Source organism: Antedon bifida, chromosome 3, assembly GCF_963402885.1.
Source record: "Antedon bifida chromosome 3, ecAntBifi1.1, whole genome shotgun sequence".
Taxonomy (NCBI): domain Eukaryota; kingdom Metazoa; phylum Echinodermata; class Crinoidea; order Comatulida; family Antedonidae; genus Antedon; species Antedon bifida.
The window spans coordinates 30,444,755-30,461,940 of NC_136228.1; the positions used below are offsets into that span (position 1 = coordinate 30,444,755).

The 17,186-nt window shown below is 34.3% G+C and overlaps 1 protein-coding gene across 4 annotated transcripts in view; it reads left to right on the plus strand.

The window, feature by feature from the left end:
• LOC144837342 (putative JmjC domain-containing histone demethylation protein 2C) overlaps positions 1–17,186 on the plus strand; it is a 118,331-nt gene that overhangs the window by 95,573 nt on the left and 5,572 nt on the right. For 3 of the 4 annotated variants that reach the window (XM_078692401.1, XM_078692403.1, XM_078692404.1), the window contains 10 exons: positions 3,610–3,720; positions 6,702–8,528; positions 8,839–8,923; positions 9,825–10,014; positions 11,938–12,152; positions 12,728–12,880; positions 13,341–13,439; positions 13,651–13,763; positions 14,939–15,604; positions 16,424–16,595. In XM_078692401.1, the coding sequence (XP_078548527.1) occupies positions 3,610–3,720; positions 6,702–8,528; positions 8,839–8,923; positions 9,825–10,014; positions 11,938–12,152; positions 12,728–12,880; positions 13,341–13,439; positions 13,651–13,763; positions 14,939–15,604; positions 16,424–16,595 (3,631 nt within the window). The remainder of the gene's footprint in view (positions 1–3,609; positions 3,721–6,701; positions 8,529–8,838; positions 8,924–9,824; positions 10,015–11,937; positions 12,153–12,727; positions 12,881–13,340; positions 13,440–13,650; positions 13,764–14,938; positions 15,605–16,423; positions 16,596–17,186) is intronic. The other variant, XM_078692402.1, reaches the window with a different exon arrangement.

Here is a 17,186-nt window from a genome sequence, read left to right on the forward strand (position 1 = left end):
GTTAAATACAGGAAAAAGCTTTAATTTAATGATTTTCTATGTTTATGTTTCAACCTTGGAAGTTGAGATGATCCCTTAATTGCTGTTTCAGCTGTTAAGCACTAGGTCATACAAAGGATGACCTCATAATTTCGTTGACATAACAATACTTTATTGATAGATGGGTAATGTGACTTGGGTGTCAGTCTATACCAGACAGACTTCTTTGTTCCTGTGCATTCACTGTGCTAGCTCTGGTGTTCAGCATTGCAAAATGAAAAAGGGAAAAGAGTCAAGTTGCAAAAGAGGATGGAGGAGATCTAAGTTGCAAAAAAAAAGTTATGAGAAGGGTTGAGTTGCAAGAAGGAGAAACGGCTTGTTGCAAGAGTGAGAAAGGATGAGTTGCAAAAGAGGGAAAGAGCGGATTGCAAAAGGGAGAAAGAGCAGCTTGCAAGAGGGAGAAAGAGCAGCTTGCAAGAGGGAGAAAGAGCAGCTTGCAAGAGGGAGAAAGGGTGGATTGCCAGAGGGAGAAAGAGTGGGTTGCAAGAGGGAGAAAGGGTGGGTTGCAAGAGGGAGAAAGGGTGGGTTGCAAGAGGGAGAAAGGATGGGTTGCAAGAGGGAGAAAGAGCAGGTTGCAAGAGGGAGAAAGGGTGGGTTGCAAGAGGGAGAAAGAGTGGGTTGCAAAAGGGAGAAAGAGCAGGTTGCAAGAGGGAGAAAGGATGAGTTGCAAGAGGGAGAAAGGGTGGGTTGCAAGAGGGAGAAAGAGTGGGTTGCAAGAGGGAGAAAGGGTGGGTTGCAAGAGGAAGAAAGGGTGGGTTGCAAGAGGAAGAAAGGGTGGGTTGCAAGAGGGAGAAAGGGTGGGTTACAAGAGGAAGAAAGGGTGGGTTGCAAGAGGGAGAAAAGGCGGGTTGCAAGAGGGAGAAAGGGTGGGTTGCATGGATGAGTTGCAAGAGGGAGAAAGGGCAGGTTGCAAGAGGGAGAAAGGGTGGATTGCAAGAGGAAGAAAGGGTGGGTTGCAAGAGGGAGAAAATGCGGGTTGCAAGAGGGAGAAAGGGTGGGTTGCAAGAAGTAGAAAGGGTGGGTTGCAAGGTTAAGTTGCAAAAGAGACAAAGGATGAGTTGCAAGAGCGAGAAAGGGTAAATTGCAAGAGCGAGAAAGGGCGGGTTGCAAGCGCGAGAAAAGAAAGGTTTCAAGAGGGAATATGGGTGAGCTTGCAAAAGGAAGTTGGGATAATTGTTGCATGCATGGCCAGGAGGATGCGGGGTGAATGTTGTCATATTCATGGTTTATTCATATGTACTTGTGAAAAAGTGTTGATTTTTTTGTTTTATACTGGACACTACTAACTAACTACTGTTTTCTAATTGATTGATTGACAACCTTGTTTTATATTCACAAGGAAACAACTATTTAAAATTAATTCATTTTAAAATGGTAATTTGTAAATTTCCCTTGAATGACTACTAGTCATATATTCCAAGGTCTTGTTATTATCGGTTTAAATAAAAAACAGACAATATTTGTTCAGGATGAACTTCCGTTATAATTCTGTATCTCTATTATGAAAAAAACATTTCTATTTAAACAAAAAAAAATTTTACATTTATTTGTTTCCGGGCAATCAAATTTAGATAGAAACTAATTAAAACTATATTAAAATAAAAATCCATAATATTACAAATAAATATCAACTTATGAGCAGAGATAAGTCATAGAATGATATTTTTAATTGTCAGTGTCAATGGCGCATCATGAAAACAAAGTGTTATTAAGCTCAACCATAAATATCATTCAAGATTCAATTTTATTTTGCCAATTAAAATGGAAATAATATGAAAAAAATTGTCAAAATTTCTCACTCTCATTTCTCGCTATAAAAACCATAGGCAGAACATATGGTATAAAATTGTTAATAAATATTAGCTTTAATAATATAGTTTGTTTTGATATTAAAATGTAACAATGAATAAATCATATTTGATATGGCATATAAAAAAGCGATAAAATAAATAATATTGTAGATTAATAATACAAAATGCCCAAGGATACAAGTTTACATAGCATTGTGTAAATATGTATAATAATAAATCACAAGTGTTGTGTTTGTTTCAGCTAACCTATTGTTTTAATTGCAATTAGACAACCATGAATCACACATATTGAAAAGAGAAAATATTGTGTTGGTTTATTTTAAGTCTGAATCTGTTATTTCATCGAGTGATTAATTTTTCACAAAGGAATTAAAAACTAGACGCATGTAGAACAATCATGCTGGTTACGATATGAGCTTAGGTATTGATTTACACAGATATGTAACACGTAGCCTCATCATTCACGCCAACGTGTTTATTTGTCTGCTTATAATCGGATGTTGCCTCCAATTAATTAAACTTTTGAGAAGCTCCCTTGCTCAATGGTGTGCTAATGAACAAGTTGTTAATAAGAGACCTAATTAGTTTTTGAATTGGCTTATTAGTCATTTTGTGTTGTTGACTTCTATGAAGGTGGACTTAAAATTACAAACACCATTTGTCTCTATTGCAGAAATTAATTGAATATGTGACCTTTAGATTCTAGCTAAGCCTCTACTAGATTACACACACCTTTGGACCTGTTGTTTTCAACTATATTGTCCACCATTCACATATCAAATACAGTTGTACTATATTACTTTACACTATCTGTGAAGAATAGCATATACTTGTAGGATTGTTGTACTCTTTACAATTTTTTAAAGTGCAATCATTTGGAAGCTCTCTGTTTAGGTATGTTTTTAAAATTATAGTTTTGTCAAATTAATAAGGATATTCAGTTGGGCACAATTGGTAGTGTTCCAAGTCTTTAATCTTTACAGTCACAAATTGTTGTTTTGCTAATAAAATATCGTAAGCCTGTTTTCCTATCTACACTTTCAACATCCTCTTCCACATACAGAAGCTTAGAAGATCTAGTCTTGAATTGAATTGAAGAGGGTCTTACGGTTACTACATTAGTATATATAGTAGAATCCTCCCTTTGGGAGACATGCGTATTAAGGGGACACTTTCTCGTGAAAGAACAAGGGGAAATATATGTTCCAACACTACACCCCCCTATTGAGGTGACACCCCCTATTAAAGTGACACACCCTATTAGGTGACACACCCTATTAGGTGACACCCCTATTAAGGTGACATTTTGTTTGGTTATGAAGGTGTCCTCTTAATAGAGGTTCAGTATTTTACAGAGCCTATGGCGCTTTTACAGTAATAGTTTTTAACAGTATCTTAGCATTTTATTGCAATTTGATGTATTTTTGCTTTGTTGTTTTATTATTGTCTATTACTGTATGCCAAGCAAAACAAATTCCAATTTTAAAGTGGACCAAAATAAAATTTCTTGAATCTACTGTATTTCACATTTCATCTATTCGATCTTTGTGTATACATTCGCATTGACAATGTTATTGCACCCATCATATTATTTTCACTATGAATAAACTGGTTATGATTTCCTTGAGTTGCAATGAACACATCCTGATTAGATCAATGAAGTTCCTTAGCAAAGTACATTGTGTTGTTAAGGGATAATCGCCTTATAAAGAATTTTCTAAATGAGTTTCACTTATGATTTAATTTGATCTACCCACAGGGTAAGGATGATAAACGAGTACAGGAAGAAATGAAAAGGAAGGAACTGGAGGAAAAAGAAAGGGAATGGCAGAAGTTGCAGCGTGAGAAAGAACATCGTGAACGAGCACAGGTAACCTATCAAATATGTTTATAATAATTTAAGTTGTTATTGTTAATGAACTAATGGGCTTTGTTAAGCCTCTTAATCCATATATAATGGATAGAAAAGACACTTTAAGCTCTGTCTGCACTATCAAACTTTATGTGACACAAAATGTGATGTGCCGAAATATGCACATGATAATGTCATAGCACTACCATATTTGGGCATATCACTACAATATTTGGGCACATAACACTTTTTTTTGTCAAACTAGTTTGATATTGTACACAGAGCTTTATACTCTGGATATATCCAGATGGAGATGGAGATCCAAGTAGAATTATGATATAAGGAAGCAGTCCCAGTCGGATTGAAGCTATTGTAGTCCACAGTAATCCCAGGGAAGAGTAATTAATCCATAGCTGAAATGTAGTAGAACTACTCTACATAGTTGAACCTCTTAATAGAGGTGTCTCTTGAATAGATGTTAAATCATATATATATATATATATCCCTCCTTTGAACAGGAAAATGTCCCTTTAATAGAGGTGTAAACTGTAGAGGGATGTCCTAAAGTAGGATTCTGCTGTAGTAACCTTGAACCTATACTGTACATAATTATAACTGATGCATTAATATTTATCACTAATAGTATAGTCTATTGGTTTTTTATTTTTCTTGGGGGAAATTCTAAAACATTTTCTTAATATTTTTATAAATGTAAAAACAATTTGCAAAATGTTTTATTTGAATAATAACATTTATAAAACAATTTTCTGACAGTAAATAATATTTTGATATGAATTTTATTAAGTATTGTGGGACAATGATAAGAACATTTTGATTAAGTTAAAAAAAAATGTAATGTCAAAGGTCACCTGTAACCCGAGAATGTTGGATTTTATCCCTTAATCCTGAAAATTGAAACCATTTTTTAATGTAAAAAACGATTTTAATGAGAAGGGGACATAAAACCAAGCATTAAAAAAAAATTAATAGGGACAATATTTTCTCTTCTTTGCAAGAATAATGAAAACATATCACATTTCAAAGTCCAGTTTACAAACAGTTTGTTTGTTTGATCTTTGTAAATATTCATTATCACAAGACCATCTCCAATCAAGGACGATCGCTCATCTCATTCTACTTACCCCTCCCAACGATAAAAATGTCTTATGTTGAAAGGGAAAAATATGACTAAATCAATTTATAATAGGAAATAATAAGAGACTATGTAAAGATGTCGATTAGATACAACAGGCAGGCTGTCTCTGATGATTTCTGAAATGTTTATTTAGATTAAAATGTCAATTAGAAGGCCAAGGTCATCTAGTTAGTAGAAATAGGACTGGGTAAATGCCCTTATTACATGATACACTCTTCTGAAAAGAAAACAGAAGTTGTAGAATTTAAGCAAATAAGACCAAATTGATGCTGATTGGAGACAATTTTTTAAATATAGAGTTAAAGGAAGAACCAAAGCAAGAAAAAAAGAACAGATTAGTAAAACAGATTAGTAAAACAATTTAAAAACTATAATATATTTATAGTATAAAAATATAAAAAAAAATTGAACTAAATTACTTTCAAAAACTAATATTTATGATCCCTAAATTTTGATAAAAAAATTAAAAACTAATTCTCCATGATTTATGGGTATAAATTAATATTTATTTATTGTTAGACAGATGTATATATTAATTTTAATTTCTTTCCATTCAATGCTATAAATAAATGCTTAAATATTAAATGATTTATATTGCGTATTAATTCATTTTTCAACTAAAGTTAAAATTAATCTAAATTTCGTCCTATATAAATATTTTAATTCCTTATGATTTATAAATTCCTGTTCATTTATTTTTGAACAGAAGTGAAATCAATTGAATTCTTTCCAATATATTAATATTTTATGATACATTTCAACGTTTTTTGAATCAATAAAGTGTATTGCTAGTTGTCAAGCTAATAAAAATGAGTTATTGAGCGATTTCGTATTCTAGATGACTAATCCTCGATTCCTAAGTGCTTCAAACCGACAGTGAATACTGTGATAGGAAATTGTATCTGGCATTCTTGGTATACTCTATGGACAATTGCGTACTGATCAAATGCCAACCTCTTCTACTCAACCATTTTAATATTCCTGTTGAATACTTAATAAGGAATAGTATTCATTTAAAAGCTTTTTAAAGATTCAAAATGTCGTTTCAAAACTAGAAAAGTAACATTGATTGATCTCCCACAGGAATTGTGAAGTCCTGAGAAAATCCCTTAATTAACATATTTTAGTATTAAACCATCTTCAATATGGTTTGAACAGTCGTAATATATTAAGAGTATCATAGTGAATTGAATGTGATATTAAACGCATTTAGTGTGTAGCAGCATATTTTTCAATTGTGTTGTTTACTAGCTATATCTACTACACACAAATATAGAGTATGTGGTGAAACTAGGCCATCTCTTACTAGCCTCACCTCTTACTATTCTGCACTATGCCCACCTCTTATTAGCCCACCAGGCACACAGATAAATTAATACCTAGCCCTAGTAATTTTTGTAGGCTTCTCACTGCTGCTGCTACTACTGCTAAATAATGCCTTACTAAGGTAAAATCAAAATAAATTACTTGAAATAATTTAATAAAAGCATGAAATGATGGATAGACTATATGTAAAAGAAAGTAATGTATTTTGCATACATGATCTGTATGGCAAAGGTGAGTAGCCCCTTGTGGCACACTGTCTAGGAAATCAACCTTTGCTATTAAAATGAATCACTTTAAATGTATAATAAGCATATAAAGTACTGTATATGTATCTATGCTAACTGTAAACATTCATTTCTTGATTTGTAAATAAAATATAGATTTTATTTAAGGCTACATTCTCGTATTAGATTTTACAAAATATGTGGAATAAAATATTTTTGTTTTTTTCCCATTTCATTAACATTTATTATATTTACAATTTAAAAAACTAAAAAAATATTGTTGTTTTGAATAGAGTGAACGTGAAGGATATGGTGGACTTTTAGCGCAATCAGATGCACCACATATGCGGCACTACATGTCACAAGAGAAACAAGGCGGTGATGGCCACTACCATCCTCATCGTCCTTCAAGTTCTTCATCAGAACCGAAGGGCTTCCAGGTGTACCAGCCACCTCTTAAATCGGAACCTGGCAGCCAGTCGTCTTTTTACTCTGCTGCTTCAAGAGCTGAGGAATTCCGACAAGTTGTCTACCCTAAAGTCGGTCATTTAAATTTGTCTCATAAACAAGATAGCAGTTCTGAATTTATGAAAGGTTATCAACCATTTGGTCATACTTTGTCCTCAGCACCGCAAGCTGCTGATATCGAACATAGACTCTCTGTTACAGATAGCCGATATGAAAGTGGATTTCGCCACACAGATGCATACTCGAAACATGCTTCGGGTAAGAGCGGTAAGGATATTGGAGGGCCGCCGCCGCTGATACGAAGCGGCCGCGATTCACGAACCAAAGAGTCGTACCCAGGCATTCCATTTGGGTCAGAACGACCTGGTGATAGGAAACAGGAGTATAATCGTTATCATCTTGAAAATCAGTATCATTACCAGTATGGTGGTCATATGAGGGGGCCTGATGTGAAGGTTGAATCTGGCAGACAGAGTGCACCTCAAGGTAAAGGTGTTCCAGTAATCTGTAAAACGCCATCCTCTCATTTGTCAAGTGAATCACCATCGCCTCATCATCAACAGACATTGACTATTAGAACGTCCACCAGTCAGCCACAGTCGCCTCTTAAAGTAGCATCTCCGCAGCAACTTTCAGCGGCTGTGTTTAGGCCGATGGATTTATCGCAGGCAAGGACAGTTAACACTGCCACAACCTCTCAATCTGCAGCTACTCAGGGACATGCCTCGTTACTTATGTCTGCTCTAAGACCAAATGAAAGGGGTGAAATTACTGGTAAAAGGAAAACGTCTATAGAAGAGTCAATTGGTCCTAAGAAATCCAAAGGAAAAGATGGTCAATCGTCTCCTCCTTTAGGACCGCTTGGCCATCCAGACAGAAGACCGCATCCTCACCATTCCTATGTACATCAGTACAACTGGTTTGTACAAGATCACCGGAACAATCCGGTCACGGGTGGTCGAGCAGCTGAACTATTAGCCAAAGATTTAAGAATTGGTCGTAAAGAGGATGTCGAACTTAAAATTGAAAAAGTGGACCAATTTGAAAACGTTTCAAATGTAAGTGCTTCATCACCTGCTACAGTTATTTCTGGAAAATCTGACCACCCAAGAATAAACGGTGCTATCTCGGACAGTGACAGCACCAGTACTAGATCCACCTCACCATCAGAAAAGTCAAAGCGGAATGATCCGCACACATCGCCTAATAAATCTGCAGGCCATGTGAGTTTAAAGAAAGCCTGGCTTCATCGCCATACCTACACAAAAGATTCCTCGTTAAGTGGGCCATCCGATCCTAAAGTCATGAGATTTTCGGACGGTAGCTCGGATTCACCTGGTCCAACGTCTTTGCATAATGGCCATGTGCCTCAGACAGAACTTGATAAAAAGTCGGACGTTTTAAACAAAACTGCCTGCAGCAGGTTAACAGACATTCCAGATGCCATTCCTGACCGTGTATACGACTTTGAAACTTCGTCCACGTGTTCAGATGGCTCATCCGTTTCCAACAGTACAAAGAAGAAATCGCGGAAGAGCAAAGAGTCAAAGAAACCGAAACGCAAAGGTGCAAATGATAAGGATTCTACACCAGCCAAAGATCAAGAGTCGCAAGATGCTAATAAGGATGTCAAAGAAAATGGCATTTTACAGGTAAACTAAAAACATTCAATTGTGTTTAAGTCCTATGTCAACAATGTTGAAAAAAATAATTATCTAGGCCCTATGTCATAATCACAGACACAGACAATCTGTATTTGCACCATGTTTGACTACTAGCAAAACCCACTTTCAGAGCTTTTACCAAACAAGATACTTAACTTAAGTACGCATTTAATAGCTTCCATGCATGGCATACTTCCGTGCAGACAGACATGCTTCCTATACAGGTATTTTCAAGATAATAAGATACAAGATCTTGGCTACTTTGAGTAACAAACAAATATTGTTTTACTCTTTACAGCGTGATCCAGCGACCATGGCACCTAAGAAGTTTATCCAGACAAGAGCTCGCAAAGAACGCTCCAAATCTGATGGTAAGATTACAGGTACAGTATGAAAGATTCTCAACAGCATGCCTTTGTTAAGTCTGCTTCGTGGATCTTTCATGGTGATAAATCAACAACCAATTTTTTAAAAATTCTCTTCGTTGGAAATTTTCTTTTTTATAACAAAACATCGTTTTACACCATAAAATCCTAAAAATTTGTAGAAATTGATTAAAGTTTCCATTTTGACACTAGGCTGTTTTGATTCCTATGCCAATCTCCAAACAAATTTATAGAATAATAATTGTTTAAATAAAAGTTTGTATAAAATCAACAGTTTATAAATAAAGTACCATAGTATTATCTACTACTTTCTATTACTTACTAAAGCTCTGTCTACACTATCAAACTTGACAAAACAATGTGATGTGCCCATATATGGACATGATGATGTCATATCACTACCATATTTGGGCATATCACTATCATATTTGGGTACAATCACAATACTAATTTATACATTTTAAATATATGTTGCTTTTTATTTGTCATCATAACCCTATTATGCAGTTACATCTTTTATTCTTACTAACTATCTTTTCACTAATCCTTATTTTTTATTTATTTGTAGTTTAGTTTGCTTGTTTTTCTAATTATCTCATCTAATTTTCCATTATGTGGTATAAATTTCAGTGGTGAATTACTTCTGCCCACTGGTAATTGAAAGATTTTTAGCTAATATCCCACTCTGAGTTTCCGGTTTACAATTTGGTTTCTGGTCTTGGATGACGACTTGTGGCTATTCACAGCCTAACAATCTAACAAGGCAACAAAATTCCACCCTTTACCACATGACCACATCTGTATGGGACCAATTGACCAATTTACTTCACAAACTATAACCACTAATGCATCTTGAAAAATATATTTACCAACAAATATAATTTCTTGTTATTAATAGCCTTGAATATAACCCGTGCATTAGTGAAACCACCTATCGCAAAGCTGAAAAAGACAGGAGAGGCATTTTTACAAGATGGATCATGTTGCGACGTGACGCCCAACTTGATGAAGTGCCGGGAGTGTAGAATGAAGCCAAGCAGTCGTCATTCCAAGCTCAACATTTTTTGTCGGTTTTACGCTTTTAGAAGGTAAATATAACAGCTCCTATGTCAATACAGCAAATGTAAGTGTATTAGACAGATATTCAACTATAATCAGTACAAAATTACCTATGATGTATGTAAATCCATGGTAACATTGTATTCACTTTATTGCATACTACAGGGAAAATAATTTGTTTTAATATATTATTTAGATTTCATTTGTTACAAATATTGTATTAATAAATTTAGCCCAAATGTGGAGTAATTTTCACAAAAAAAAAAATGGTTAATGCGTAAATGGATTACTTGATCCAGTTTGATATTTATAGAGGGTGAGGTAGTTTGGTTTTATATCTGAATCATTTTAGTGCTGAAAAGAAGATTCACTTTCAACAAGTGATATAAATATGAGTTGAAAACTATTAGAGCAGATATTTACAAAACCTCAGGAAATTTTAATGTTAATCTAAAGTTCCTAAACAACCTTGTTAACCGACTTGTGACGTACGCCAATCTACACATTATCTGTCGGTTCATATATTGAAAGCGTGCATGTTATTTTGCCCTTTGTATCGAGCAGTTGGCTGTAACCCATAAAATGATTTATATATAATAAGTTAAAAACCACAATGTTTTCTGAAAGAAATTGATTTACTTTTAAAAGGTCATCGGATACATCAGGTCATGATGTTGTTTTCCCTTTTGAATAAAAACAACATTATAAAGCAGCCTATAAAAACAAGAATTGGGGACAGGAGGGGAAAAGTTACTATAAAAGAGGTTATGTTTTATTTGTTGTCATGACAAAAATCGCTAAATAAATAAACAAGTATGTATGTAACATATCTGCACTTTGATTAAAAATAATGTTTTAAATGATGGTGAAAGGTAATAGGGTTATGTTATATTTAATTGGCATGACAAATAAATAAATAAGTATTTTGATACATCTTCGGGATAAAAATAACCAAATATGTTATTAACATTGTAATATTCGGAAATGATAAAGAATTGGGGACAACGGATGAAAGGTTAATCGTAAAATGGGGTAATGTTTTTTTAATATTGTCATGAGGAACAATAAATAATGTTGAGATACTGTCTCGTGCAGGAAAAAGTATAAAAAATAATAATACCATGTTGTATTGAGTACGACATTAGTAGCAAAAGGTGATCTGATTAATCTAAATAATGGATCTGTCAACAAGGTCTCTAATTATGATTTATCTCGCAGTTATAGGGAAATCGGTTACTCTCGATTGTTACATAAAAAACATACTTTCATTGCCTACTATAATGCTGTTTAGATCGTCAATGGCAATTCGAAAGTTCAACGTAAAAAAAAATTGATATAAACGCCTTTGTTAGATGTAATCAAGTCCATATGTTTGCATTCATTATCGATAAATAGATGTCACCATGAATCAAAATCTGTAATTGTAACCAGGCAATCCCGCAAATAATTACCATATTCGATGTCGACGATAGAACATACTGAATATTATACTACATTACACGTAATGTTTGCGAAGTATGTTGGAAAGTTTTCATTATTAAATTAACGAGGTGATTATTTGTGGTCCGTTTCTTTAAGCAAGATAGGGAATAGAGAAAATGAAAGTGTATTTTTTTCTTTGCCTTAAGAATAATTTATCCAGTAGGTAATTACTAACCGTCTGGTAACATGCGTATGCAATTCTGGAAATATGCCCGAAAGTTGCGGTTGTGTTCATTACACATGCAAAGAATTAGAGGGTCACTGGAAAAAAGCTTATATATACCGTATAGTCCCATTAGAGAATGGGATTATACTTGAATTGCATTAACAATTTTATTTGCTAAAGTCTTATAATTCAGCCTCAAAGGGGAAGTGGGATTATAATTGAACATGAGATTTATATATAAATATATATACAGTATATTACTGTAGAAGAACAACAAAATGATTACTGTTAAATTATTTTTCAGGCTGAAGTATAGTAGGAATAGCAACTTAACAATAGCTGGTTTCTCGGAGCCGTGTCACTGTGAACAGGAAGATCTTGACCCCTGGCTACCTTACCCTGACCCAGACTGTCCGCTAGATGTGAACACGTCCAAGTATATTCTTTCGAAAGTTGGTGACCAATTCTGTGATTTGGTTCAACAGGAGAGAGAGGCAAAGGCCATTACCATGGAGAATGGTAAGTTATCCTAAGATCTGTCGACACTATCAAACTTTATGTAATGTGCACATATATGGACATGATGATGTCATTTACTACCACATTTGGGCACATCACACTTTTTTTGTTAAACTAGTTTGATAGTACAGACAGAGCTTTATGTAGCTTTTCTAAGTCTAGCCTATATTTCTTTGTCTACTTTTCCCATAATTTTGTTACATCCCAGTACTACTTCTTTGTAATAGTATCTATTTCAATTACTGAATGATTTATTCATATAATTATTTAAAATGATAATTGATAATACTATATACGAGGGCAAAGTACTGGGATCGAATATAATTATATATATATAATATAAAGCATACACTTTCTTCACAAATGCCTATTTCCTTTAGGCAACATTTTCATTGACTATATAAGTATCAAAGTACAAGCCATTCATTCATGCATTCTGAGTATAGTAATAATGCATTTCCTCTTATGCTTAATATAATTGCTATCCTTTCCTGTATAATACTCAAGTGTCTTTAACCTTAAATAAAGTTTATTTTTACTTTATACATAACTATGTTATAATATATTACTATTAGGGAAAATTGCATGGAAACGTGCAGTGACGGGTGTACGGGAAATGTGCGATACGTGCGACACGACACTCTTTAACATCCATTGGACGTGCCCCAAATGCGGCTTTGTTGTCTGCTTGGATTGTTACAAATCGAGAAAGAACAGCGGCGATGAAGGTACGTAGAGGCTGTGTAACGCAATCGAGTTGTTTTTTTTATTTAGTAGTAGTCATCCGATTCTGAATAATAAATGAATTGGTTTCGCTCTGATGCTCATTTGAAGTGCATGAACTGGGAGTATGGTAATAATGATCTATCAAACATCACCGCAATATTTTATGATTTTCCATTATCTTTCTTTATTAAATGGAATTATAATTTACAAAAATTATGATTTTGTATGTATAATTGTTAATAAAAAAATCCTTTAATTACAGTAATATTATATATATATTATTATTTAGAAAAAAGATAAATTTCCATGAAAAGCTGTTTAGTAACACAGTAGTTTAGTACTAGTAAAGTTCACTACATAGTTACATACAATGATTGTTTAATAGTAGTTTGAATTAGTAGCTTAATAAGCAGGTTTAGTTTGTATGTGCTTAATTTAAAGACATATTATATTTTTAAATAGACATAGATGGAAAATACCCTCAACGCTGGCTGAAGTGTATAAAAGACCAAGTACATCATGTTGAAAATCTAATGCTCACACAGATTATACCCAAAGATGGTAAGTATCAAAAAAGATCCTCCTATTTATTTATAAATTGACTGGACAACTGGACACCTTGAGTAATAAACCTTGCTCTTCAACATAACAGGTGTCACTTGAGTACAAACTATTTGAGTACAACTATAAAATGTATTGAACTGTGTATAAGAAATCGTCTCAAACACCATCTCAATTATTCTATATAACCATATTACTTCTTCTCAATCAGCTCTGTGGGATGTGGGTGAGATGGTGCACAAGATGAGGGTGAAATGGAATGTCAACCCCAACTGTAAATGCACAAAGAACGGCAAACTTACAGCAATCAATGGAACATCACAGGTTTGTTACAAAACATTTACGAGTTGTAGGGAGGAGTATTTGCACAACTAATTTAGTACATACAGTAGAACCCCAGCTATAGGACACCTCTATTCAGGTGACACTCCTATTATTAAGGGAACACTTTCATGTCACAGCAAAAGTTAAATATTCCCAATAAACAGAAAATAATGTTTTAACACTACAGCCAACCCCATGTCAGTCCTGATGATGTCCCCTTAATAGAGGTTTTACTGTAGTTAGTTCAGTACTTGTCAGTCTTATAATCATTTTCATGTAATAACTTATATTTGTTTTTAAATTAAGAAAATGTTTTGATCGTCTGTCTTATGGAGATAAATAAACACATGCATTTTAATTGGTCATCAAAAGATTAATTAAGATTAATTTATAGATTGTAGGTAAAAGGTTTATCTACAGATATGATTAATTTGATGACACTTTTCAGATGTGTGCCCGTGTAAAACCATGTTTGATCTGATGCATTTAAAACTTCTACAACTTGTCAGATATAATTCTTGTTATGTGCAGTTTGAAGGATGTATTCATTTCCTTCTCAATTCAAAAAACCCATATAGCGATAAACCACAGGCTGTTTGATAACAAGGGGCTGACTGACTTTGCTAATAACAACCCATACTGCGATAACTTTTTGATTGCAAGGAGTCGGCCGACTTTGCTAAAATCAACCCATGCTGCGATAAACCCCAGGCTGCTTGTGGCGTCCGACTATTGCTAATAACCCATACTGCGACAACTTTTTTTATTACAAGCGGTCGGCCGACTTTGCTAATACTTCGATAAACCCTAAGCTACTTGTGCCGACTGACTTTGCTATGCGTATATTCTACTTGACAAAAATCGAAAAAATTGGCATTAGAACATTATTATAGAAATAATATCATTTTAAATCAAGATTCAAAGATTGGCAATCCAACCTTCTTACAATTTGAATATATGCCAAACACATATTGACTTTTTTCTATATATAGAAGTGTATCTTGTCCTTGGTTTGTACTCTTTTTGACTTTTTGAGCCTTTATGTAGTCTGTATCAATGATTGAATAAAATTATTAAAAGAGAAAAGATTTGCCACTGACTGACAGTAACAATTGTATCTGATGATAATGGGGTTTTTCTACGGAATATTTAATTGATTACATTTTATATTACAGAATATCTTAGCTGAAACTGTGTTGACTGGACCTAAAATGAAATCAAGGGATAACAAAAACTCATCAAAGACGTCCAATTCGAACGCATCATCGTTACAAATCCTTGCTGATATTGCTACATCGACACAATCTGACACAAACAGTCAAACTGGCGAGTCATTAGAACCTGATACAAAGGGAAACTCGACAGATAAACGTAGGGACTCGCCTTCCAGTACGTTGCGAGAACTATTAACAAAAACCGCAGATAAACTTGCAAAACCACCCACGACAATGTCTGGCGGTTCGTTCTTGTCCGCGTATTTTTTGAAAGGTGAAAACAACAGTGGAAAGCGCATGGTGACTGGGACGTTTGAGGATATTATTGCGTCCGTAGTGGAACAGAACATTGCATCAACCACCTTGACGAAACAAGAAAGGAGTGCTATAACACAGACAAAACAAAGCAAGAATGCTAACATACAAACAATGGAGCCCACGGCTATGTTTATGAACTCTAATTTTAACTTGGAAGATGGCCAGGTTCGCCATACATTAGTAGAGTCTAGTATGAGATTCCCAGATGTACCGCATTCCTGGCTGTGCGACGGCCGTTTATTACGACTTCACGATCCACGACATAAGGGTAATTTAAGGATATTCCAGGAACAATGGCGACGAGGAGAGGTAAGTTATTCAATCGGTAGTGTTGCTTGGTGTCATAGCCAGTGTTAGGCGTTGTCTTTTAAGGCGAGCGGGTGCGATCACTCACCTAACACACTTCTAAACTGCCCCTACAGCACCCCCGAATGTATTGAGGAGTGCAATTTGTAGCACACCTATAACTTTCAAAAGACAAGGCCTGCATGGTTGTGATTTTTATTTCTCTTTAGATAATTAAACATAAAATCAATGTAGGTGAATTCATCTACTCATTTTTAATCCATTCAAGTTTACAAATTAGCAAATTCAGTAGCTTGTTGGCACTGATCCAAAAACTGAAATCCAGTTGGTGCCATGTGATTGAAATACAGTATTCATTGACACGCCATAAATTAAATAGACACTAGACATTGTTCCTCTCCTCACAGACTTTCTGCAATTGTCTAAGTATAATATTGAAATGACATCCATTTGGAGCATTTTTGTAGATACTATGTTTTTTGATTGATTTATTGAAGTAATATATTGCTGAGTTAAAGAGGGCCTAATGCTTGTTAGTCTTATTGAGTGATTGATGGTTTTCCATCAAGACTGTCTCTTTAAATATATATTTTGGCTCCAACATGATTTGTTTTTACTGAAGAAAACAGCTTTGCAAAAGCTTTCCATTGAATTATATATATGTACTTGTTCCTAGAATATATAGTTTCAGTAGAAAACTTCAGGGTGTATGTACAAATGTGAGATAAGATTGGATAATCAATTAAATTGATTTTGATTGATTGATTGAAGTGCTGAAGTAGTAACAAATAAATAACAAAGTGATTGTTTTATTTCTTACAGCCTGTTTTAGTCAGCGGCTGTCACAAGGTCCTCAGCCAAAAACTTTGGCACCCTTCGACATTTAGTCGAATGTTCGGTGAGCTGGAGAATGACCTCGTGAACTGTCGCACCTCCAATGTCATCCAAGGAGTGCCTATGAAGGAATTCTGGGATGGCTTTGAAGACATTCGAAGTAAGTATTTGTCGGGATTCAGATTGTAAAGCTCTGTCTACACTATCAAACTATTTTGACAAAAGAAGTGATGTGCCCAAATATGGTAGTGATATGCCTAAATATGGTAGTGATATGCCTAAATATGGTAGTGATATGACATATATACCCATATCACATTTTTTTGTCACATAAAGTTTGATAGTGTAGACAGAGCTTCATGCAAACATGTTAACCATGTCATATTTAACATAGACAAACTTCTAATATTCAAAATCAATGTGGAAACTGTATATTAACTACTTAATGTTGTCATGTGTGTATAGTTGTATATAGGTGACATTAAATTTGAGTGTGAGAATTGTTTGTTAACCACTTACCAACGTCATGTTCTATTGGCAGATTGTTGGCATCATAAATGGCAATAATCCCATTTGAGCAATTGTTTAGTTATAATATCCTGACATATTTGTTAAAGAAACTCTTAAATCTTGCTTTAAAACATTCTCAGTTCATGGTTTAAAACAAAAAAAGTATGTAGTGTTTACAATTGAATTTAAATTAATTTTTAATTATAAAATTAGGGATATTTAATTAGGAAATTTTCTGCTT